Here is a 23,617-nt window from a genome sequence, read left to right on the forward strand (position 1 = left end):
GACTCGTTTGACTTTAGCGACTGGTTGACTGATTTGATTCCTGAAAATTAGAGTGACTCGTATGATTGAGTCGATTGAATGGAAAGTTCAAATAAGTTTTAGTTGACGAAAAATAATGACACCAATTGATGACATCAAAGATCATAAAACTACACTGAAAACTGCTTGTCATCACAACTGCAATATGGGGTAGATGGCCAAATAAAGAACAGGCCTAAACAAAGTAAACATGAACAGCCAACTTTGACTTTCAACTGCAATAACTGCTCCAATCCTGTGATAGAACCTGGCGATGCACCTACCTACCTTTCTGCACTCAGCAGGAAACTTTTTTTTTAATCCAGATGATAAAGTGCAAGGCCCTATATACTAATAAAGTGTGATTAATTAATAATTCACATCTCCACATCTCCTCAGAAACAACCCACTGAACTCTATAAATATCTGAAACCCCTACAAAAATAACTGAAACAAAAGCGCCGTTTTCGTCTCGCTAATTACGTTTCCGTAAATTAATAGCTAATTTGCTGCATTGTTTAATTTGCAGCAGAACGTTTGTTGATCCTTTTCTCCTGAGAGCCTAAGCATAACATACTTAATATATTTCATTTTCCTTAAAAAAAATTTACTGAATATTATTAAGTGGTTGAATTTCAAATGAAAAATAATTAAAACGAAATTGGTGCTGTACAACCGATTTATTTTATGATGATCTACCATACCTACCACATGATAATCAATGACGTCATCTTACCAAAAAAATCAAAAGACGTAGAATAAGGATTTATAAAAGCTTAGCATACTTATCGGCAAAACGTTTTCTTTGTTTTTTCTTTTTAATTTTCTGTTTCTACTTCCTTTGTCCTTAACTTATCCTGTGGTTCCAGAGTCCCTGTCCTTTCCATTTCCTTTTAAGTATATTTTTAATGCTCATCCCTATCCCCCAGTCCTAAGAGCTTCAAATTGTATTGCAATAAAATGTTTTGAATTCTTCACATATATCTTCCTATCTTCCTTCGTTGGTACTGTTGGTAGCCAGTGACACATCTAGGCAGGTAAGTAGGTACCTACCTGCTTTCCTGCTGTCTTCATAAAGCATACCTAATGAAGTTGTCAAATTTGTAGCACATTTTCAACACTTTCATATGGTGTCAGTGTGGCATGAAACCTAGCTAGGTTCATTATGTTCAGGGTTCAATTCAGAAGAGCTCCACATAACTCACATAAGAGACAGACGGGGGCTTTACATGGGGTAGATGGCCTGATGACTTAGCTGGAATATGGCCAAAATTAAATTGACAACTTTTAGGTGAAAGGTGGTGATTTGGGTTAAGGGGCGTTTGTTGAAGTCAACTACTGGGTTATTTTGCACCCATTAAATGAAACTTCTGCTCCAATTCTACCCATTGAACCTCAATATCATGATCTACCTGTCCATCACTAGGTATCCTTCCTTATTACATAGAAACTTTGAATGGCATGGCAATTTATAATTTTAAATGACAATATTTTTATGTTTCTTCTGTAGGTAGGTAGGTAGGTAGGTATATACACCAGACTGCTATGGACACTTTTCCAAGTTGGTGGGGCAAAAAACCTAATGTATATCTTGGTTTGAGTCGTTTGATTGAGTTGATTGATTCCTTTCATTGTCGCGTTTGAGTCGATTGAATCAATTCCCGAAAACTGCTCTGACTTGATTGATTTGATTGGTTTCCCAAATTTGTCGTGATTGAATTGATTGCTATTGATTGAGTCGTATACAACCCTGTTACCAACGTAACGCATAAGGCATGCTTTCGGCCCCTGATCGAGGTAGAGTTTCGCGGAAGAGCGAAAATGCTGCCCGTGATGAGAGAAAGCCGATGATGCCCAATTTCAAGGACTTGGCCGGGTCATCTTAGGTCAACGCCCAAAAGTAGGAAAAATCTGGCCGCCTGCTAGAACTTAGTGAGCCGTAGCTGTTATCGGGGTCCCGAGTACGAGTTCGATGTTAGTCTTGAACAAAGATGATGACTCCATGCATTTTGGGTAGATCGGGTCGGGTCAGGTCAGGTCGACCAGCAGGGCGCAGGCTTCCTGCCGGCCATCTAGAGTGGGTGACTGACAACCACCAACGATAGCTTCGTAACATGCTACATAACCATCATTTATCAAAACTACTTCAAACGGTTCAAACGGGCGCTAAACTCGAAATCAGCCCCAAAAACCACACTTGTAAGTGGAAGCAAATAAAACTTAAAAAAGTTAACCAAGGTCACCCATATTCGAATCAGGGCCAATTTTTTTTTTTAGAATAGGTGTAAAATTCATTAACTCGAGGTCACTGGAAGTTTCGTTGCAATATACTCCTTTTTTGCGCGTCTTATTAGGAAAGCCCCAGAGGGATCCAACATCTGACCCCATTTCCCATATGCAGGCAGGTCCGAGGGTAGCAGGGCTGAGGCTAGCCAGGTACCTCGTAGTTACCTACTGCTACGTCATCCGACGAATCGACTGCAACCATTATTTTGACAATCAGACGAACGCTTGGGTCAGTTTTGACGCGCTCGCTCATTTGAGGGATAAAAAGGGACTAAAATCATATTGTCATGCTGATGTTCTAGCCCACAGCTTATTGACCTATAAGCAATAGGGACTAGGGAGCTCTTGAAGCGATTCTGAATCTGACGTTGTATTTGTTGATGCTGCTGACGCCAACTTCCCTGACATGATAGCTAAAAAAAGCATACTCAGCATCGCCAAAAGTGGGGGGGGGTCGACCCCCCGGTTCTGACGAGTGGGGGTCGCGACCCCCCCCCCCCCCCGACCCCCCCGTCGGCGACGCCCCTGCACCCACCCTAACGCATAGGAGCAATATCATATCACATGTTTAAACGCTTGAAATCACGAAAAGAGTGCAGACGCGCGGCTAAGAGGAGACGATATACGCCGAATCGCGATTCCGGCCAAACATGGTCTCGAAAAGTAGGTCACAGGTCAAGGGTCATTTGCGTCAGGGTCATGAAATTGTTAGGGTAGGTGTAAAATTGATGAACGCGAGGGTAATGAAAGTTCCGTCGCGATCAGCGGGTTTTTACGCGAGTTATTATCGAAAACCGAGAGGGGGCTGTTCGACCCCCCCCCCCCTATACCGGCGAGGGCTAAGGGGGAGGGGCGTTTCTCACGGTTCTCCCTACCTAAGATCATTGTTAAGATCTGAAATGAGAAATCATAAAACATGGCTCACAGCAGGGCTGAAGCGTGAAATACGCAAGCATGGCTACTCAAGCTTGATCAGCTCAACGATAAAAAAAAAAGCAGTTCAGGCTCTCCGCCGATGATGACAGCCTGGTCGGGTAGTTCGCTCCGCGACAGGGTCCGTCTGCTTTGTGCGGCGCGGCGCGGCGCGGTGGGGGGGGGGGGAGGCGGCGATGCGTCTGAAAGGCGACGCTCGGACGTCCCGGGAATCACCTGTCACCATGCGGCGCGGCGGTCGGTCCCTCCGACCCTTCCCATTGTTACCTGACTGCGGGTGCCGGTTCCCCCGGAAGGGTCACTTTGGTATGCGAAATCTTCACTCGTTAATCGGACAGGAGGGGAGCAGTAGACATTCGATGGAGTAGGCGATTCGGGCGTAGGTCAGCCGGGCGTAGACATTCGATGGAGTAGGCGATTCGGGCGTAGGTCAGCCGGGCGTAGGTCAGCCGGGCGTAGACATTCGATGGAGTAGGCGATTCGGGCGTAGGTCAGCCGGGCGTAGGTCAGCCGAGCGTAGACATTCGATGGAGTAGGCGATTCGGGCGTAGGTCAGCCGGGCGTAGGTCAGCCGGGCGTAGACATTCGATGGAGTAGGCGATTCGGGCGTAGGTTAGCCGGGCGTAGGTCAGCCGGGCGTAGACATTCGATGGAGTAGGCGATTCGGGCGTAGGTCAGCCGGGCGTAGGTCACCCGGGCGTAGACATTCGATGGAGTAGGCAATTCGGGCGTAGGTCAGCCGGGCGTAGGTCACCCGGGCGTAGACATTCGATGGAGTAGGCAATTCGGGCGTAGGTCAGCCGGGCGTAGGCCACCCGGGCGTAGGTCACCCGGGCCTGAGCCGCCTGGATCCGGCGCACGGCGACACGGCCGACTCCGGATCCAGTGGGAAGAATGACAACGTGTCAGAGCCGGCTCGATCAGACGCAGTCATCTACTTCCCCACAGCCAGGCTCCGCGCCTCTGTCGGTCGGCCGATCGGTCAGCGGTGACCCTGGCGACCCCGGTGACCCGCATCGGTGGCACCTCGGGGCCCGATAGCTGCCGGGACGGCCGGCGGCGCGGCGCCAGATAGGAGCCCGCGGCGGCGGCGGCGGCGGCGGCACTCGCTCTCACTCACCAGCAGGGCTGCCGGTGGATATCGAGCACCGCTGCCGGTGGATATCGAGCACCGCTGCCGGTGGATATCGAGCACCGCCGCCGGTGGATATCGAGCACCGCCGCCGGTACCGGCTCATCGCCACCCCGGGGGAGGACCGCCAGTGGTGGGGTGACGACTGACGGACCGCCACCGACCCGGCGACAGAGCGCCAAAGAACGGGCGACAGGGCGCCACCGATCCGGCGACAGGGCGCCAATGAACGGGCGACAGAGCGCCACCGACCCGGCGACAGGGCGCCACCGATCCGGGTGGCAGACCGCCACCGCGCCTACGGAAGCGGTGGGAGGGACGCCGGCCGAAGGGTGCCGCCGTGGGAGGGCTGGGGGACTGGGGGTGGATCCAGCCGTGGTGGGAGGGACGCCGGCTGATCGATGGTCCGACGCAGGCAGCCCAATGGAGCACGGAGCGCCTTCCGCCCCCCCCCCCTCCCCCTGCTACCGACGCGCAAACGAGGAACTAAAGAGGCGGCCGGGCCACGGAGGCGCGCGATCACACGGGCCGCCGCCGCCGCCGGGGCGGCTGCGGGTGAGGGTACCGGCCACCGGGCGATAATAACGCTACTGTGGGGCGAGTGCCGCCGTGCCGCTCGGTCGCGGAGAGCTGCAGCGTTGGTGGGACAGAACTGGCGCCGCCAGCACGCCGCGCCACCGCCTCATAACGGCTGGAGGACGCACTTTGACTGCTAATAACACGATACAGGAGTTCTATAAGTAGTGGCGGCGGCGGCGCATAGGATCCGGGACCTGCAGATCCCCATTCCATAGCGGGGAGTTTCACAGAGAGTAGCTGCCAAGTTGGTCCCCACACTGTCCAGGAATATAACTAAAAGGGCGGACAGAAACAGACAGCCGAGTTATCGCATTAGTTTCCATACCGCAGCCCTTAGCCCATCCGCCAGCTCTGATGCCGACACTGGCCGTTTGGAATTGCTTAAGTGTTCATTATTCAACTCTGTCTATGGGGTTAGCGAGCGGAAACTGGGAGATCATGCGGTCGTTCGGTCGGGAGTCCGCGCCACACCGGCGGACCAGCCGACGGGACAGGCCACGGCGGTCAGCGGTCAGCGGCCAGCGGCGAGAGGTCAGCGGTCAGCGGTCAGCGGCCAGCGGCCAGAGGTCAGCGGTCAGCGGTCAGCGGCCAGCGGTCAGCGGCCAGCGGACGGACCGCCGGGTCAGAGACATTACATCAGACATCTATCGCTGCGGGCGATGCTCCAGGGGAATGTCCCCGCCGCCCCGGGTCCCTCTCCGTCGGCGGAGCGGGGCAGCACTGCGGGGCCGCTCCTCTGTCCGCCCAGCCCGGCCCCCAGTAGTGGTACACACGCCGACATGACGCAGCGCATCTCCGCCAGAGCAGCGCACGCGGAGCGCGCGCCGTGGGGGTGTCAGTGGCGCCGACAGCATCGGTTACTGGGCGAGCCGATAATGGCGGGTCGACCCATCAGGCTCCCCGGGCACGTAACGACCCGGGGGACGAGGCCGGTCGGCGTCAGCCAGCGCCGACCGCTGCGGCAGCTCCGACCGCCGGCCGGCCACCCAGCGCCGACCGCCGGCCGGCCACCCAGCGCCGACCGCCGACGGTCGGTAATCATTAGCCATTACCGCTGTCTCGCACAGCAATGGCTAACGACGCGCGCACCAGGTCCGCATGATATCGTCCATGACGGCAACGACAAAAAGTAACACAAAAATCAGTAAATTAGCCGCGGCATTCGCCAGCTATCGGCGGTGAATAATGGGACCGGGGCATGCCGTATACTTACGTATCAAAAATCCGTCTGCGCAGACATGGAACATTCGGTGAATTGGTTACCGGGGCATCAACAACATCGACACTGCACAACAAGATCCAACTACAGTCCCAAACACGGGCCTTCCTCAGTACCCATTACCCAAACTAAAAATCATTAGGCACCCGAACAAAAAAAAAATCATCCACAGCAACAACACAAATCATAGTAAAGCACCTCTCACGATGCACACCAGTCAACACCACTCCACCATACCTCCCAGCGGCAGTCGGCAGTCGGCACCGCCGGGCGCTCCGACGGCCGGGGAGGGGGGGTCCCGCACTCCTTCCCACCCCTCCCGGTCACCTCCGCGGACAGCTGATAGCGGCCACCCCGCCGACCTGATCAGCCGCGGCGCGGCCCGACAGCCGTCATGAGCGCCCCGACCCGACCCGACCTGACCTGATTGGAGCCGACCCAGTCCGGTCAGACGGTTCGAGTCCTACATACACAGTACACAATGCGAGCTCAGTTTAGTTCGATCGACAATGCTGGGTGATGTGTGTGAGAATGGAGCGTCTTGAGGTCTCAGTCCTAATGGAACAGCCTACCTCAATATGGACGCGATAAATTTGAACTACTGAAACGTCCCCACGGCAGCCTGCGCTATTCCGATGAGACACACACAGACGTAGGAAGCCTAGTGTAGCGCCACCCACAGACGTCGGAAGCCCAGTTTAGCGCGTCGGACAGACAGTCCAGGGCAGTCTGACCCCTTCCCCAACAAAGGTCGTCTGACAGCCCAGTTCTGTTCGCTGATAGCCTTGTTCTATCCGCTGACAGTCCAAGCCCCATTCGCTGACAGCCCAGCTCTGTTAGCCGACAGCCCAGTTCTGTTCATCTGACAGACCCGCTCTGTTCGCTGACAAGCAGCTCTGTTGGCAGTGACAGCCCAGCTCGGTGTGACTCGGTTCTCTGACGGCCGGCGCTGTCGGGAAAGCCGCGGCGGCTCGGCTGTTCCGCCCCAGTGCGCCGGTCACCTCACAGGCGTGTCCACTGTCCAGCACACACAGCAGATGGTACCCCGGCAGGGGAGAGAGGAGCGGCGGAGGGAGAGGGAGGGCGGAGAGAGCCGCCATTCGTCAGCGGACGGGGGACGCCGTCAGCAGGCGCACCCACCGCCACCGCCCACCGCCCGGCTCAGCCACCCACAGACCCACCGCCCACCGCCACAGATCCCTCCCACGTCACCAGGGAGTCGGCCGGCGTCCAAGGGCCGGTGGTTCTGTCATCCGCAGACGCGCCGCGCACAGAGAGCGCCGGCAGAGGAGGCCGCCGGGCAGCGGCGCCGGCCGATAACCTCTCTCACTCGGGGCCGCGGCTGGAGCGGCGCGGGGCGCAGCTGGGCCGGGCACAGAGGGCGCCGGCAGAGGAGGCCGCCGGGCAGCGGCGCCGGCCGGTAACCGCTCCCACTCGGGGCCGCGGCTGGAGCGGCGCGGGCCCGCAGCTGGGCCAAGGATGGCGGCTGGTGATCGGGAGTACGGCCCGCTACTGAGGCGTGTCATACCGTCCTCCCCCGCCCGCTCCCACCCACCCCGGCGCGCCCCAGCGCCCTGCCGGCCGGATCCGCCGCCGGCCGGTCCCGCCGCGAAATGACGCCGCCCACACGCACAGCGTGGCACGCGACACGGACAGGAAAACAGGCCGGCACGCGGCGATCAACCGCCGGCGCGGGCTGCAACTAACGAGGGGAGGGGCTCACGCAGCCCGCGGGTCACGGCAAGGACAGGTCGCGGACGGCGCAGTCAGAGTCAGAGGGTGGGAGGTCAGACTCAGAGGTCAGACCCAGAGGGTGGCGAGGTCAGACTCAGAGCGTGGGAGGTCAGACCCAGAGGGTGGGAGGTCAGACTCAGAGGTCAGACCCAGAGGGTGGGAGGTCAGACCCAGAGGGTGGGAGGTCAGACTCAGAGGTCAGACCCAGAGGGTGGGAGGTCAGACCCAGAGGGTGGGAGGTCAGACCCAGAGGGTGGGAGGTCAGACTCAGAGGTCAGACCCAGAGGGTGGGAGGTCAGACTCGGAGGTCAGACTCAGAGGGTGGGAGGTCAGACCCAGAGGGTGGGAGGTCAGACTCAGAGGTCAGACCCAGAGGGTGGGAGGTCAGACTCGGAGGTCAGACCCAGAGGGTGGGAGGTCAGACCCAGAGGGTGGCGAGGTCAGACTCAGAGGGTGGCGAGGTCAGACTCAGAGGTCAGACCCAGAGGGTGGCACGGTGACACGGGCCCGAGGCTACCGCCGCTACTAATTGCCTCCTGTTGTTTTAGTTCACGGGCCTCCCTGCCGCCATTATGGGCCTCGTATACCATTTGTCGGCCCCCGAGGACGCAATTCATTCGAATGGCGCCACGAGGCACACCGCATTGGGAAAGACCTAATCAAATTATGCACCCGTATCTAGTTATCATGACATTTATAGGCAGCTTTACCGCTAACGCCTGCTCTCCCAACGAGGATTGCATTAGAGCGATAAATGAATCGCACATCATTAACAACCAGGCAGGTGCGGCTGTTTGAAGAAGAAAAAGAGCACAAGACAGCGAGAAGGGGGAGAAAGAAAGCGTCTGAGACATTGGAAAAGAGAATGAAATATGAAACCGAGCTGGACACAAAGAAGATAAAGCCGGGAAGCAGAGGGATCTCCACAGCTGAAATGACCCGACGTCCGTCGGCAGTGGCAGATCAGCCACGGCGAGTCTCACGGTGGACCACTGGTCAGGTCACTTCAGAGGTCAGTCCAAAGGGCAGCCCGGAGGTCAGAGGTCAGTTCAGACATCAGGGGTCAGCTCAAAGGTAAGTCGCGTGGCCGGCCCACGGATCAGTTCAACGGTCAGAGGTCAGTCCAAAAGGTCAGATCAGAGGCCAGCCTAGAGGTCAGTCCAAAGGTTAGTTCAAAGGTCAGTTCAGAAGCCACTTCAGAGGTCAGACATCCGAGGTCAGCCCTGAGGTCAGCACTCAGCTCAAAGGTTAGTCGGGAAGCCAACCGACGGGTCAGTTCAAAGGTCAGGAGTCGGAGGTCATAGGGGAATCCAGAAGTCAGTCCAGAGGTCAGATCAGAAGTCAGTCTAGAGATCAGCCTAGAGGTCAGTCTGAGGTCAATTCAGAGGTCAGTTCAGAGGTCAGTCCAGAGGTCAGTTCAGAGTTTAGTCCAGAGGTCAGCCTAGAGGTCAGTATGAGGTCAGTCTAGAGGTCAGTTCAGAGGTCAGTTCAGAGGTCAGTTCAGAGGTCAGTTCAGAGGTCAGTTCAGAGGTCCTAGGTCAGACCGGGTCGGCGGTCACAGGTGACGACCGCCGGTACCGCCACCTGCCCCGTCTCTAGGGCCGGGTCTCTGGGACGAACGGACGGACGGACGGACGGATGGTAGGCTGGTGACCGGGTCACCGTTCACCTGCAGCGGCCGCGCCACCGATCAGACGGGTCGCCGACTGAGCACCGACACAGTCCGCATCCTGCCCCGGGCGGCACCGACACCGACACCGTCCGCGTCCTGCCTCCCCGGGCGCCGCGCCGCTGGCAGCTCGGTATAGGTACTCGGTATCGCCGTCAGCTCGGTGTACTCGGTATCACCACGGCAGCGGAACGTCACGGCCGGCGCCGTCACGGCCGCCCAGCGTCACGGCCCGGCAGTGCGCCGTCACGGCCGCCCAGCGTCACGGCCCGGCAGTGCGCCGTGACGGCGAGCCAGCCGGCGGCCGCGCGCACCCAGACCGCGGGCCGGCACCCCTACTAATACATCCCCACCGGCTCCATCAGCAGGGTGCAGCGAGGCCGCATTGACGTTCAACCAAAGACCGCTATAACTCCGGACATTTTCCGGTCGGACACTGGACAACTTCCTCACGATGAGAACACTCGACAGTTTCCAGAAGGACGGCAATCTGCCCTTTTATTCCGCTATCGAATTTCCCCGGAGATCATCACTTGCCGACCGCAGTACTCGACCTTGTTATGGACGATAACGCGTCCATTTTCAGTCGGCGTTGAAGGCGCAGAGCCCCCACACCAATGTGAACATAATGTTAATACCTTCCGTGAACGCATATACCTATTGAAAGATAGAAACACCCAACAACAATAAAGTAATGTGTGGATTTTAAGAGAGTTCGGTTACTAATTGTAACCAACCTTTCACCCGAAACGCGTGTGCGTTCTAACTGAAGCAGAGGTGGAGTCACCCCAGCAGGCAGCACCCATAAACCACCTATGCCACCCAAACAGCCGCCCCCAAATCAAATAACCTAACGAACGGCGGCGGGTGCGGGCCGACACATCACCGGAACTAATCGCAACTCTCGTTACCGCTACACCACCGTAAAGAGCCGGCGAAAGCGGCCCACTGAATGCTCCGGCAAACAATACGACCGGCCGGCCGGGGGTCCGGAACTATCGATGGGAACTATTTGGGCGCCTGACCGCGTGGTGAGACCTTCTCCGACGCTGTCGCCCACCGCTCCCCGCTGACCCCCCTCCCCCTCCGACAGAGCATGCTGTTCCGGTCGCGACTGCGGCGCGGTATCAGTCTGGAGGTGATCTTTGAGGAGGAGTGCCTGCGGCCGGGCCGGCCCGGCTCAGAGCTCGCCGGGTCGCCCGAGCGGCCGGCCTGCCGCGCGCCCAGCCTCACCACGCTCACCGAACTCGAGTGAGTACCGCGCCCGGTCAGCCGAGCCGACCTGTGACCCTGGGACCAGTCGTCAATCGGCCACCCACATCTCTGACCGTCACCGCCCTAATGTAGCACGGATCCATAAGCCGCCGCCCGTAGCCGACCGCGGGTCCCTGAGACGGCTCGGCGGCTGTCGGAGGGTCCCTGAGCCGGCTCGGCGGCTGTCAGAGGGTCCAACTAGGGTGTCAGAGGGTCCGTGAGACGGCTCGGCGCCCGGCGGAGTCACAGTGTTAGCGGTGTCAGAGGGTCCCTGGGGGGCCACTGGCGGCGCAATGTGTCGCCGAAGCGGCAACCTGCTGCCCGCCAGGTGTCTCAGTCTGTGTGACGGCCACCACCTGTGGACTCCATAGTCAGCCTGACGGCCCGTCCCGCCCGGCAGTGACTAACGGCCCGCTGCTCTGCTCCGACCGAGCTGACGCAGTTCTGCCCCCTCTGCCCGCAGTGACGGGGAGTGGAGCTCTGTGTACCGAGACTGACCCCCCCTCCCCTGCCCGCAGTGACGGGGAGTGCAGCTCCTCCCGCAGTGACTGACTCCCCCCCCCCTCTGCCCGCAGTGACTGACCCCCCCTGCCCGCAGTGACGGGGAGTGCAGCTCCTCCCGCAGTGACCGACGACCCCCTCTGCCCGCAGTGACTGACCCCCCCCCCCTCTGCCCGCAGTGACTGACGCCCCCCTCTACCCGCAGTGACTGACCCCCCCCCCCCTGCCCGCAGTGACGGGGAGTGCAGCTCGGCCGGCGGCTCGGAAGAGGACGAGTTTCACTGCGGCGCCGGCGGTATCTCGCGCCGGCAGATCCTCGGACTGGCGCACCTGGGCGGCGGTGGCGGTGGCGGTGCCGAGCCGCCGGCCGCCGCGGACGGCGCCGAGGCCACACGGCGCTGGGTGGCCGCGCACGCGGCGCGCCGACGTCCGCGCACCGTGGGCGCCCTGCGCGCGCGCCACCGCGGCACTGACATCCTCGGCCAGTACCGGCTGGCCGACCTGCTCGTCAACGACAACATCATCATCGTGGACACGTCGCCGCCGCCGCCGCCGGTGGAGGAGGCCGGCGCCGGCGGCCAGTCCCAGGCCGGCGCGGACGGAGCGCCGCCAGAGGCCGGCGGCGAGCTGCCGCCGCCACAGACGGTCCGCCGCGTGGCCGACCGGTTCGAGCGGCTGGCGCGCGCCGAGCCCGACAGCTACTTGCTGTGGCGCGATACGGCGCGCCTCTCCGGCATCCGCGCCAACCCCAGCAGCAAGATCCTGCGCTCGGACACGGCCGGCCACAGTCTGCTGCACGAGCAGCTGCACGAGCTGTTCCGGGCGCGCCGCACCGCCGCCGCCGCCGCCGCCGGGGACGCCGCCGGGGACTCCGGGGCGGAGGTGGGCAGTGACGGCGCCGAGCCGGCGCGGCCCGACTCCGACTCCGGCTCCGAGTGCGGCTCCGGCTCCGGCTGCGGCTCCGGCTCGGACTCGGCGCTGTCGGCGGCCGACGGCGGCGTGCGGCCCATCTCGGCCGAGGCGCTGGCCGCCATCCGGCGCTGCGGCGTCTCCGTGACGTACCACGGGCCGCGCGGCGGCCGCGCGCCCTCCCGGCTGGCGCACCTGGTGGCCCAGGCGCGCCAGCAGCCCGCCTTCGTGGCCGTTGCCGGGCCGCGCGTGGTCGGCGCGCAGCCCAAGCACGGCGCGCACACGCTGCCGCTGCGGCGGACCGTGCGCCCGGCGGTGACCGGCTCCGGACCGGGCGGCCCGGCGCTGCCGGCCGCCGCCGCCACCGCCGCGCAGACGGGCAGTCTGCGGGCGCGCCGGCCGCCGTCCGAGCTCAGTCCCGACTGGCGCCAGACGGGTCGCTGCTACGTGTTTGACTTCAGCCAGCGGAGCGGCCACCAGCCGCCGCCAGTGCAGCTGAGACCGCGGCCCCACCAGAGCTGAGACCGCGGCCGAGACCGCGGCCCGACCAGAGCTGAGACCGCGGCCCGACCAGAGCTGAGACCGCGGCCCCACCAGAGCTGAGACCGCGGCCCCACCAGAGCTGAGACCGCGGCCCGACCAGAGCTGAGACCGCGGCCGAGACCGCGGCCCGACCAGAGCTGAGACCGCGGCCCGACCAGAGCTGAGACCGCGGCCGGCCAGAGCTGAGACCGCGGCCCGACCAGAGCTGAGACCGCGGCCCGACCAGAGCTGAGACCGCGGCCCGACCAGAGCTGAGACCGCGGCCCGACCAGAGCTGAGACCGCGGCCCGACCAGAGCTGAGACCGCGGCCGGCCAGAGCTGAGACCGCGGCCCGACCAGAGCTGAGACCGCGGCCCGACCAGAGCTGTGACCGCCGCCGGATCAGAGCTGAGACCGCGGCCGGCCAGAGCTGAGACCGCGGCCCGACCAGAGCTGAGACCGTGGCCGGCCAGAGCTGAGACCGCGGCCGGCCAGAGCTGAGACCGCGGCCGGCCAGAGCTGAGACCGCGGCCGAGACCGCGGCCCGACCAGAGCTGAGACCGTGGCCGGCCAGAGCTGAGCCGACTGTCCGGAGCACAGGACACTGTCCGGCGTAGGGGACCCCGGCCAGGGTCTCTGTCATGAGCAGAGGACCCCGGCCAGTGTCGCTATAAGGAGCAGAGGACCCAGCCAGGCTCGCAGGCGGCTGAGGCGCGGGACCACGGGGCCGAGAGAGCCGCTGGGGCCCCCATCCGCGCCAGGAGTGCGGCAATACGTAAACACAGCCTCTATGAAAACGTCGCCAGACCGAACTAACAGTGCACAGTGATAGAAGGTCATATCGCCAGGATCACGCTAAACATGTATGCGAGCAATCAGCAGGTGCTTCAAGTTCATATGCTCCACTGCTAGTCCTAGTCTAGAGCACCAAAGAAGGCCGGCCGGTCGAGCCCCGGCCACCGGCGGACATTGCTGACCGGGCAGACTGCACGGACCGGCGTAACGCCCGTGACACGGACACCCGGGCCGTGACGGCGTAACACGGCGTGACCGGCCACCGCGCCCTGCCGTGATAAACTGGGAGCGCGGAGCAGGGCCCGTCAGTGACGTATTAATGGCGCGGCGGCCGTGGGGTCGTCAGTGACGTATTGATGGCGCGGTTGCCTGTTGGTGGCGCAGTAACGCGTTGGTGGCGCGGTGTTGCATCGTGAGGGGGGTGACGTGGAACCAGTCACCGTTGTGACTTAGGGAAGGGTGGCGTGAGAGGTATGTGAGCCCATGGCTGTTGACATGCACCGAACAGTGAAGAGTCACTGGGTTGGGCTTGCAATGTCCTAGAATAAGGTAACACATTGTAAGCAATATATGTGTGCGTATGTTTCTAGTTCGATGTGTCGTGTGACAAACAAGCTGTAACGTCTCTAAATTAGAAGGGCGATAATTTCGCGTGGTGTGCTTCGTTTCCAAACAATAAAGGATATTGTTTAAGAAAAAAAACGTTGCAAATGCAGGAGCGATATAAGACGCTGTGTCCAACTGCTATCACGTTCCACGGACCGAAGCCCGACACGTCACACGATAGGTGACTCCATGGCAGACCCTGTCCTGCTCCAATATCCACATGCTCAGAGGCCGACTCGGGGTGCCTTCAGCGGGCACTCAGACCCACCGACTCTGAGGGGTGCCTTCAGCGGGCACTCAGACCCACCGAATCTGAGGGGTGCCGGCAGCGGGCACTCAGACCCACCGACTCTGAGGGGTGCCGGTAGCGGGCACTCAGACCCACCCCGTCCCACCTGCGTCCCACTCCGTAACGATACAGCTGCCCGGCCCGGGGAGCCGCTCCCGCCGGCCGGGCTCCGTTACGATATAGCTGCCCGGCCCGGACAGCGGCTCCCACCGCCCGGAGCACATCTCCGTGAGATGGATTTTGGCAGCGCGCCGCGCCCGGGTCGTCCGAACCGGGCCACAAAGTCAGGATCGGTTCAGCGGGTTATACCTGACGATCCAATCACCAGACATCTATATTCGGCTAACGACCGCAATTCGCACCAGACAACTGCTAAAAGTACAGCTCTTGACTTTATGAGAAACGTTTCGGAGTACGATATCAAAGAAAGCATGTTCAACGACGACCAGAACTACAGTATACCATTCAGTGTTGAACTCGCAAAAGCCCAGTTTGGATACTAATGGAAAGAGATACAGACCGCGGGGCATGTGCCAACAGCCTATCGCAAATCCTGCGGGCCATATGCTATAAAGGGGAAGGTGAGAAGACACTCGGTCCCCATTGTACCTATCAGCGTAAAATTGTTGTAAATAATGTACATTAGGTGTCAATAACACCATTTCTGATTCACCAATAGACAGTATTGGAAGCCCGACAATACCCCCCCCCCCTCAGTACCCCCCCCCCCCCGCCGCACGGCCAGCTCTGTCACAGGCAGAGGAGGATGGGGCCGCGGTCGTTGGCGGCCGTCAGCGCTGGTGCAGTGGTCCGTGAGAATCGATGGCGGCCCGGGCGACCGGCGCGACTTGAACTGCGGCTCGGCGTCAGTATGGTATAGCGTCAGCACACTTCAGAGTCAGTACAGACACACCGTCAGTACCACGCAGTGTCAGTACACAGTCAGTGCAGACACACCGTCAGTACAGCACGGCGTCAGTCCGGCATGGCGTCAGTAGAAGTACAGCGTCAGTACAGTCAGTACGACACACCGTCAGTACAGTACAGCGTCAGTACAACTACACAGTCAGCACCGCCGTCCGTCAAACCGCCGACGGCTACGGTCCGTACCGCTGCCGAGTCGGGCCGACCCGCTCTATCTCTCTCCTATGCAGGAAACAAATTACACAAACTGAACGAGAATAACTCCTTGACTGAATAATTCCTCTCCCGAATAATTCCTGAGCTCGCCCCCCGCGCTCAATAAAGGCGAGTGCTGCGAGCTAAGGTAAGGGTTTGGAGCCCATTCCTCTTGAGTGGAGAAATGACTTCGAGCGAATAGAGCAGCCGGGCGAATATACGAGCGAATGCCTACATTACCGGGGTAAATAACTGAGCGGACACCATACAACATGGGTAAATAACGGAGACAATACAGTGATGGGGTAAATACCTGAGACAATACAGTACTGGGGTAAATACCTGAGACAATACAGTACTGGGATAAACAACTGAGACAATACAGTGTTGGGGTAAATAACGGAGACAATACAGTACTACGGTAAATACCTGAGCGGCTCACTGATCAGCCGCCGCGTTTTGGTGAAATGGCGACTTTGTGAGTGGGAAAACCACTGAATATGGGCCGGCGAACCACATCAACGTGCAGACTGCAGAGGTCACAAAGCCAGAATGCCAGTGTAATACATGCTGAACAGTGGCCACGGCACTGTGCCTAGTTGCCATGTTTCTTTTCGAAATCTTAATTTAACTAAAGTAAAAAGGTGATTGCTTTTGGACAACAGAATACACACGAGGTACAGCAATACATATGCATAGACAAGAGATGCCTCTCCATCTAGTCAGTGATCAAAATACATAATACGAGTAAAGTTAAAGTTCCCGGATCGAAGTCGGGTGCGACTCTGGCCCCGACCTGTGACGAGTGCCCGCCGTGACGGCAGTGTGACGGTCAGTGTGACGGTATGTGACGGTATGTGACGGCAGTGTGACGGTGACGGCTGGCCGCCAGTGCCTACCTTCGGCCAGTGAGGGCGAGATGGAGCGCTTGACCGGGGTGGTATCCAGCTGATCGGGCGGCGGGCCCACCGTGGGCTCCGTGGGCAGCGCGCCCGGGCCGCCCGGCTGAGAGCTGAGCAGACGGACACACTGCAGCGGCGCGGACACCTGAGGACAACAGGGGGAGGGGTCAGCCGGACACACTGCAGCGGCGCGGACACCTGCGGACAACAGGGGGATAGAGGGGTCAGGCGGACACACTGCAGCGGCCCGGACACCTGAGGACAACAGGGGGATAGAGGGGTCAGACGGACACACTGCAGGGGGCCGGACGGCGGACACCTGAGGACAGGGGGAGGGGTCAGGCGGACACACTGCAGCGGCGTGGGCGACCTGTGATGAGACTGGGGGGACCCCACTGGGGTGTCGGGACAGCACAAAGTACCCAGCTAACCGACTCAACAGCCAATATTGCAGGCAGAAATGGATGAGTCATGAATTTTCGGTCGCAGAGGCGCGCGGCGAATCTGGTTTCACAATACAGGATATATTGGTCCGTGTCTAGAGCCGACTTTATGCATTACATTATCTAGATTTGATTGGATATATTAGACGGTAGAACTGGTACCGTCGGTGCAGCCAGCCGAATGGTCAGTGCAGAGACGTGCGGCCGGACAGAGTACGGTGGGCTGTTATGGGAGAGCAGTCCCGCCGACAGCTACTCTCGTCTGCAGGGCCGGCTCCGGGCCGCGGCGGCGCTGGTCCTTTGCTCCGGGCCGCGGCGGCGCTCGTCTTTTGCCCCGAGGCGCAGCCGGCGCTGGTCGGCGGCCGGTGGCAGCGATCGAGGCCGGGTCAGGCCCGCGGACCGGCGGGCCCAACTGCATAACGCGCCCACCCAAAACACACCTGAACGGAGAGTTCAAAATGTACCGACGTCCGACAGTCCGCAGCGGGCCCGACGCGTGCGCCGTGCGCTCCAGCGGCGCCAACCCGCACTAACAGTCCAAAGTCGCGGCCACAGATGGCAGCACTGGCGCCGCCTGACAGGTAGGCTGTGCCGCACTGCTCCAGTGTCCGCGGGTCCGCCGGACGGGGACGGAGCACAACACTGGGGACCGTGAGTTGGTTGGAGATGGTCTTCAGTTCCATCACCTGGTAGCATTGGACCAGCCACCAGCCCACCAGTTCCGATCTGATAAGACCGCCGGTCCCGTACACACATCCGCGCCAATAACGGTCTCGATGTGCCAACGGCCGGCGGTCAGCGGCCTCCGGCGGCCACACCACCATCGGAGGAAAACAAACCGCCGATAAAGGCTAACGCACAGTCGGACAGCAGAGGAAAACAGACGCCGATAACGGCTAACGCACAGTCGGACAGCAGAGGAAAACACCTTCAGTTTACAGTCAATCGCTGTTGTTCATTAGACGAACAAACATTTCGTAGCCCGGGAAGCAGTGTAAATAAAAAACGTTGGCAGTGCCGGTGCAACTACAGAAGTCCGCCAGTGCCACATAAACATGAGTCTCAAATTGGTAAAGAGGGAGAGCAGACAACCAACTGGGAATATTGGGCATACTGCCGGGCGGGGCATACTGCATTCGTGACAGGACTTACTCGCTAGTTACTTGCGAACTGTAGCAGTGAGTAAAGTAAATCGGTGCACACTTACCACCGACACAAGAAGAGCACTTTCAGAGCAGTCCCACAACACGCACGTGACAGAGGGCTGCAGCAGCCACTGCGACCAGCGTACACAGGACACGGTGCAAGACACCGGACACAAGGACACAGGGTACAGGACACCAATCACCGGTCACAGGGCACCGGGACACCGGGCACAGGACACCGGTCACGGGACACGGGACACGGAACACGGTACAGGACACCGGACCGGACACCGGACACCGGACACCGGACACGGAAAGGCAGAGGGCGGCGTCACAGGCTGCTGGACGGAGCGAGGAGCCGGGACAGATGGTCTGGTGCAGAGGGAGATGGAAGGGAGAGATGGTCGGGCGACAGCGGCGATAAGGCAGCACCGGCGCCGGCTCGGCGGCCCGTCTCAGCTCTGAGGAGCGGCTCGACGAACCGTCGCCGTTCTGTCGGAGCCCAGCCGTCACCGCCGTATTGTCTGAGCCGAGCCGTCACCGCCGTATTGTCGGAGCCCAGCCGTCACCGCCGTATTGTCGGAGCCGAGCCGTAAAAGGCAGGCGGCACTCGGCGAGATTGGCGGAGGATTCCAGCCGGACGCCCCTGGGCCACTCGAGTGTCGCCGGGCGGGCTGATGGCGGCACCTCCTCTGTGAGCTCCGGTGTCTGGTGGACACTGAAATGGTCCTGTCGGCGTCGGCGCCCGCCCGCCGCTGGCAGCGTCCGGCCGCTCAGCGGCGCCAGCCACCGACAGTGTACAGCTGACCCCACCCACAGTCCACACACAGTAGTGTACCACTGGAACGGGCGAGCGGGACCAACAGTGTACAGTCTGTCTTAAAAGTACCGCGCAAAGTGACGGTGGATCCTTCAAGCCTGACCGATAAAGAGCCTGCTTTAATTTGAAAGTCACCGACCAATTGACCTAGGGAATGGACGAGGATGTCCATTGCTTCGGTGATCAAAATTTAGCAGGCCCCTGCTCAGTGAGGCTCGATGGATCCACCGTCACTTTGCGCGGTACTTTTAAGACAGACTGTACAGCTGACCCCACCCGCAGTCCACACACGGTACCACTGGAACGGGCGAGCGGGACCAACAGTGTACAGCTGACCCCATCCACAGTCCACACACGGTACCACTGGGACGGGCGAGCGGGACCAACAGTGTACAGCTGACCCCACCCACAGTCCACACACAGTGCCACTGGGACGGGCGAGCGGGACCAACAGTGTACACCTGACCCCACCCACAGTCCACACACGGTACCACTGGAACGGGCGAGCGGGACCAACAGTGTACACCTGACCCCACCCACAGTCCACACACGGTACCACTGTAACGGGCGAGCGGGACCAACAGTGTACAGCTGACCCCACCCACAGTCCACACACGGTACCACTGCACTGGAGCGGGCGAGCCGGGGACCACAGTGTAGGGATGGAGCGCACAACACACACTGGGCTAGTGGGGCCGTGTCGCTGAGCTTTGGGTACAACGCCCTTCCGGCATTTAGACCCCAAGAGTCGTCGTTGGTCTCCCGTTAGTCGTTAGTCGGCGTTTGTCTCCCGTCAGTCGTTGATCTCCCGTTAGTCGGCGTTTGACTATTCAGTCAGTCGTCGTTTGTCTCCCGTCAGTCGTTGGTCTCCCGTTAGTCGGCGTTTGTCTCCCGTTAGTCGGCGTTTGTCTCCCGTTAGTCGGCGTTTGTCTCCCGTTAGTCGGCGTTTGTCTCCCGTCAGTCGTTGATCTCCCGTTAGTCGGCGTTTGCCCATTCAGTCAGTCGTCGTTTGTCTCCCGTTAGTCTGAGTTAGTAGTCCCCGGCAATACATTTATCGCGCCCCACATCAGCCGCAGCCGTCCGCCGCCTGACTTCAGAGCCGGCCGTAGGACCGGGCGGGGCCGTCAGTTACCGGCCGGACCGGGCCGTCAGTTACCGGCCGGACCGGACCGTCAGTTACCGGCCGGACCGGACCGTCAGTTACCGGCCGGACCGGACCGTCAGTTACCGGCCGGACCGGACCGTCAGTTACCGGCCGGAACTCAGCCGTGGCTCCGGACCGTCAGTTATCAGCCGGACCGGACCGGGTCGTCAGTTACCAGCCGGACCGGACCGGGTCGTCAGTTACCAGCCGGAACTCAGCCGTGGCTCCGGGCCGTCAGTTACCAGCCGGACCAGGCCGTCAGTTACCGGCCGGAACTCAGCAGTGGCTCTGGACCGTCAGTTACCAGCCGGAACTCAGCCGTGGCTCCGCTAGTCTGATGTATGCGACCATGAATAACCCCGCGCTTGATACGGCGCATAAATATGCACTTTATCACGTGAAATGGACATAGCGGTACAGATTCTTGTGACCCGGGTATAGCGGTAGGAGTTCCTTACGTTCCCAGTATAGCGGTAGAGTTCCTTATTTCGATCGAAGTGGGCAGTGGCAGTAGTGACATCAACATGGTCTCCTTTGTGTTAGTAAATACAATGTCCCTTTTGGTAAATCTCTAATACCTATTTGATAAAAAAGGAAGTTGGGACGCTCACGACTAAAAGTTTATGGGACGCATGGCGTCGTAACAAAACACCGCTAACGGGGCCGTTCCACCTCCGCGGCCCGCAGCTGCCACCGGGCAGAAGCGGGCACAGGGGGAGGGCGACCACCTCCGCGGCCAGCAGCTGACACCGGGCACAGGGGGAGGGCGACCACCTCCGCGGCCCGCAGCTGACACCGGGCAGGAGCGGGTAAAGAGGGAGGTCGACTGCCGACGGTCCACTGCCGCGGCCCGCACAGACACCTGTCCCGGGTGGCCGGCACCTGACCGGGGGACGCACAGACTCTCTCTACTCCGAGATAGCCGGGGCCGGGGCCGGAGGACACAGCTGGTACCGGAGAGGGGAGCACGACCCCGCAGCTGCGACCGGCACCACAAACCGGTCGGCGAGACAGTGCTGGTGGCAGCCCGCCGCTGCTGATCGGAGGATTAGGGCGCACGTCACACGTTAGGGCGCACATCGCAGAGCACACAGGTCACAAAGCACACAATGAACAGAGCACACAGCCCATTCCCGCCTGGCGCTGGCCACCGGAACAGGACGGGCATGGGTGAAACTTTGACATCACCATTGGGGTCCCAAACGTCCAAGGGGGCCTCCATTTAGTGGGGGCCTCCAAGCAATTAGGGGCCTCCAATTGCGGAAGCGGTAATTTACGAACCACGCCAGGGCCTCCTCTAAGAAATTTTCTTTGGGGGACCAGAGGCTCAGAAGCCAAACCTGGGGTACCCCCAAATCCAGTTTTCTCATCGGATTTAGGCCACTTATTTTTCGTCACAGCTCTGATGCCATGATTTATTTATTTATTTTTGAATATTGATAAAGAAATGGTAGGTCACCTGACCCTACTGGTGGATCCAGGCCAGCAGGGTGACATTGTATGTAAATATCCCCCGCGGCATCCGAAATCGACGAAAATTTCTGGCTTTTTCACTTTTGACAATAAAACACAATGCCTTTATTATAGAAAAAAATTAACGGCACAGCATTGCGCAAGGAATCTAGCCGTAAGCCGACCCCAGAAAGTGTGAGGGTTAACCTTCGCCCGCACCTGGGGGGAGGGTCGCCACCCCCAAGTTAGTTTTTCTGCTCTACACATTTAATCTACATTTTTACAGCTAGAAACCTGATTTTTTTTTTGTATAGCTGCTCTTCCCTAGTGAAAAAGTCCTTAAGGATTTCGCCAGAATCCCCACAATCCTTAAGGATCCATAAGGACCCATAAGGATCAGATATGAAATCCTTAAGGACTCTACGGACCCTCTTGAATCCTTAAGGACGCATTCGCCGATCCGTAAGGATTTTAGGGCGATGTTTGGTATCCTTAAGGATCGCTCAGTATTCCGTAAGGAAATTGCTACTTGCTAGTGTCGCTTAATCCTTCAGGATAGCCGATGCAGCCAGTACGTCAATCATTATGGAGTGATTGAATCATCCCTACTATTATTCCGTGCTCCGTATCCGATAATTTCTTAGCCATATGACATATACGGCATGTAAAAACTTTGTGACGGACCAAAGCAGCGTTCGCTATCATCATAGGCGCGGGAACCGGGAGGCGAGGGGGGGGGCAGTGGGAGCAGCTTGCCCCCACTTTTGTGCTGAACTTTGAAATTAAATATTTTCGATTTATGGTATTTCTCGATATTGCGAGTGCCAAAACCGGTGATTGTGAGCCAGGGATAACAATTTGGCTATCTTAACTCAGAATTAATATTCAGCTGGGATGGTCACCTAAATGTCCACGCTGGGTTCACCCAGACTCCAAATCGGATAGACGAATAGTTCTGATAAAAAGTACCTATTGGTATCTCAACCAAGTGCCACAGTATGCATGTATCGTATGGCCTTAGTGCCACCGGTGCCACAGTGTTTGCGCTGTGCTCTTTCAGAGACCGTACCGACTGGAATTTAGCGACCGCTGACCGTTTTAAAGACTGTACGGGCGGCAGCGGGCGGTCTGATCCTCGCCTCCGGCAAGAGGGGAGACCGCGCGTCCCCCGGTCGCATTGTGCCGCTGCCGCTCGCGGGATGCGGACGAGTCTGTTGAGTGTGTTGTGCCGTCTGCCGTCTCCTCTTCGGGCCATGTAAGTCTCTGCCATGCTGTGTATCAATGAGATAATTGATCCTAGTTATTGCATTGATAGATACAAAAACCGGCGCTGAAACGTTCACTTCAATTAACGGCGATCGTCGTCGTCATTCATTTGGCTGCGGCAAATGAAAGTACTACCGGTAGCGTCTTTTAGCGTCATGCCTTGGAACGAGGCCCAGGTAAATATGTATAATAGAATGGATTCAGGGTAGTAGGACGTAGGTGCATATGTGATGCATTGCTAAATGAGCATACACAGGCATCTAAGCTGGAAATGACTGAACTGAATTTACTCAAAGGCTCACCAATATTCTTTGGCTGGGACTGCAGTCTAAGCCTAAGAGTAGAATTCGTGAGCCTTTGAGTAGGTATTGTTGATCAGTATATTACTGTTATTACATAGGAATATCCGCCTTGTTACAGGAACGCAGGATGCAAGACTGGACAGGCGACGGGCGACTCAACCGCTCAAGATGTGTAGAATGTGGATGGCGGAGGAGCGGCGGCCGAGGACGTGTGACGTGATAATATCTGAAGCGTGGCTGACTCGAAAAAGTGTAGACTTATCTTCATGTAAATATGTTTTTCGGAAGTCCTCGGCTTATATTTCTCGGAGCCTCAGCTGCAACCTGCGAATGCCTAGAGCTCCATATATGTATACCCGGTCGCCTGTGGTTGGCGGCTGCTCCATTCCTGGCAATGAAAAATGGCTAAATGTGCTTGTTTTAAGTAAACAATATAGCACCAGAGACCGTACAAATGTGTTTGCTAGGGTTTGATCCTTACGGATTTATATATCGTTCATTAAGGAAGAGCCTCAAAATCCTTGAGGATTGTCGCCAAGATCCTTAAAGATTTTGCTACAAATCTTTAAGGAAAAAC

The 23,617-nt window shown here is 58.8% G+C and overlaps 1 protein-coding gene across 4 annotated transcripts in view; it reads right to left on the bottom strand.

Annotated features, from left to right (window-relative positions):
• LOC122393696 (calcium uniporter protein, mitochondrial-like) overlaps positions 1 to 23,617 on the bottom strand; it is an 81,156-nt gene that overhangs the window by 36,522 nt on the left and 21,017 nt on the right. For 3 of the 4 annotated variants that reach the window (XM_043389934.1, XM_043389936.1, XM_043389935.1), the window contains 2 exons: positions 16,466 to 16,613; positions 6,162 to 6,176 (listed from right to left, as the gene is read on the bottom strand). In XM_043389934.1, coding sequence (XP_043245869.1) covers positions 6,162 to 6,176; positions 16,466 to 16,613 — 163 coding nt within the window. The remainder of the gene's footprint in view (positions 1 to 6,161; positions 6,177 to 16,465; positions 16,614 to 23,617) is intronic. The other variant, XM_043389937.1, reaches the window with a different exon arrangement.

This window comes from Amphibalanus amphitrite, unplaced genomic scaffold, assembly GCF_019059575.1.
Source record: "Amphibalanus amphitrite isolate SeventyFive unplaced genomic scaffold, NRLGWU_Aamphi_draft 000548F_arrow, whole genome shotgun sequence".
In the NCBI taxonomy this organism is placed as follows: Eukaryota; Metazoa; Arthropoda; class Thecostraca; order Balanomorpha; family Balanidae; genus Amphibalanus; species Amphibalanus amphitrite.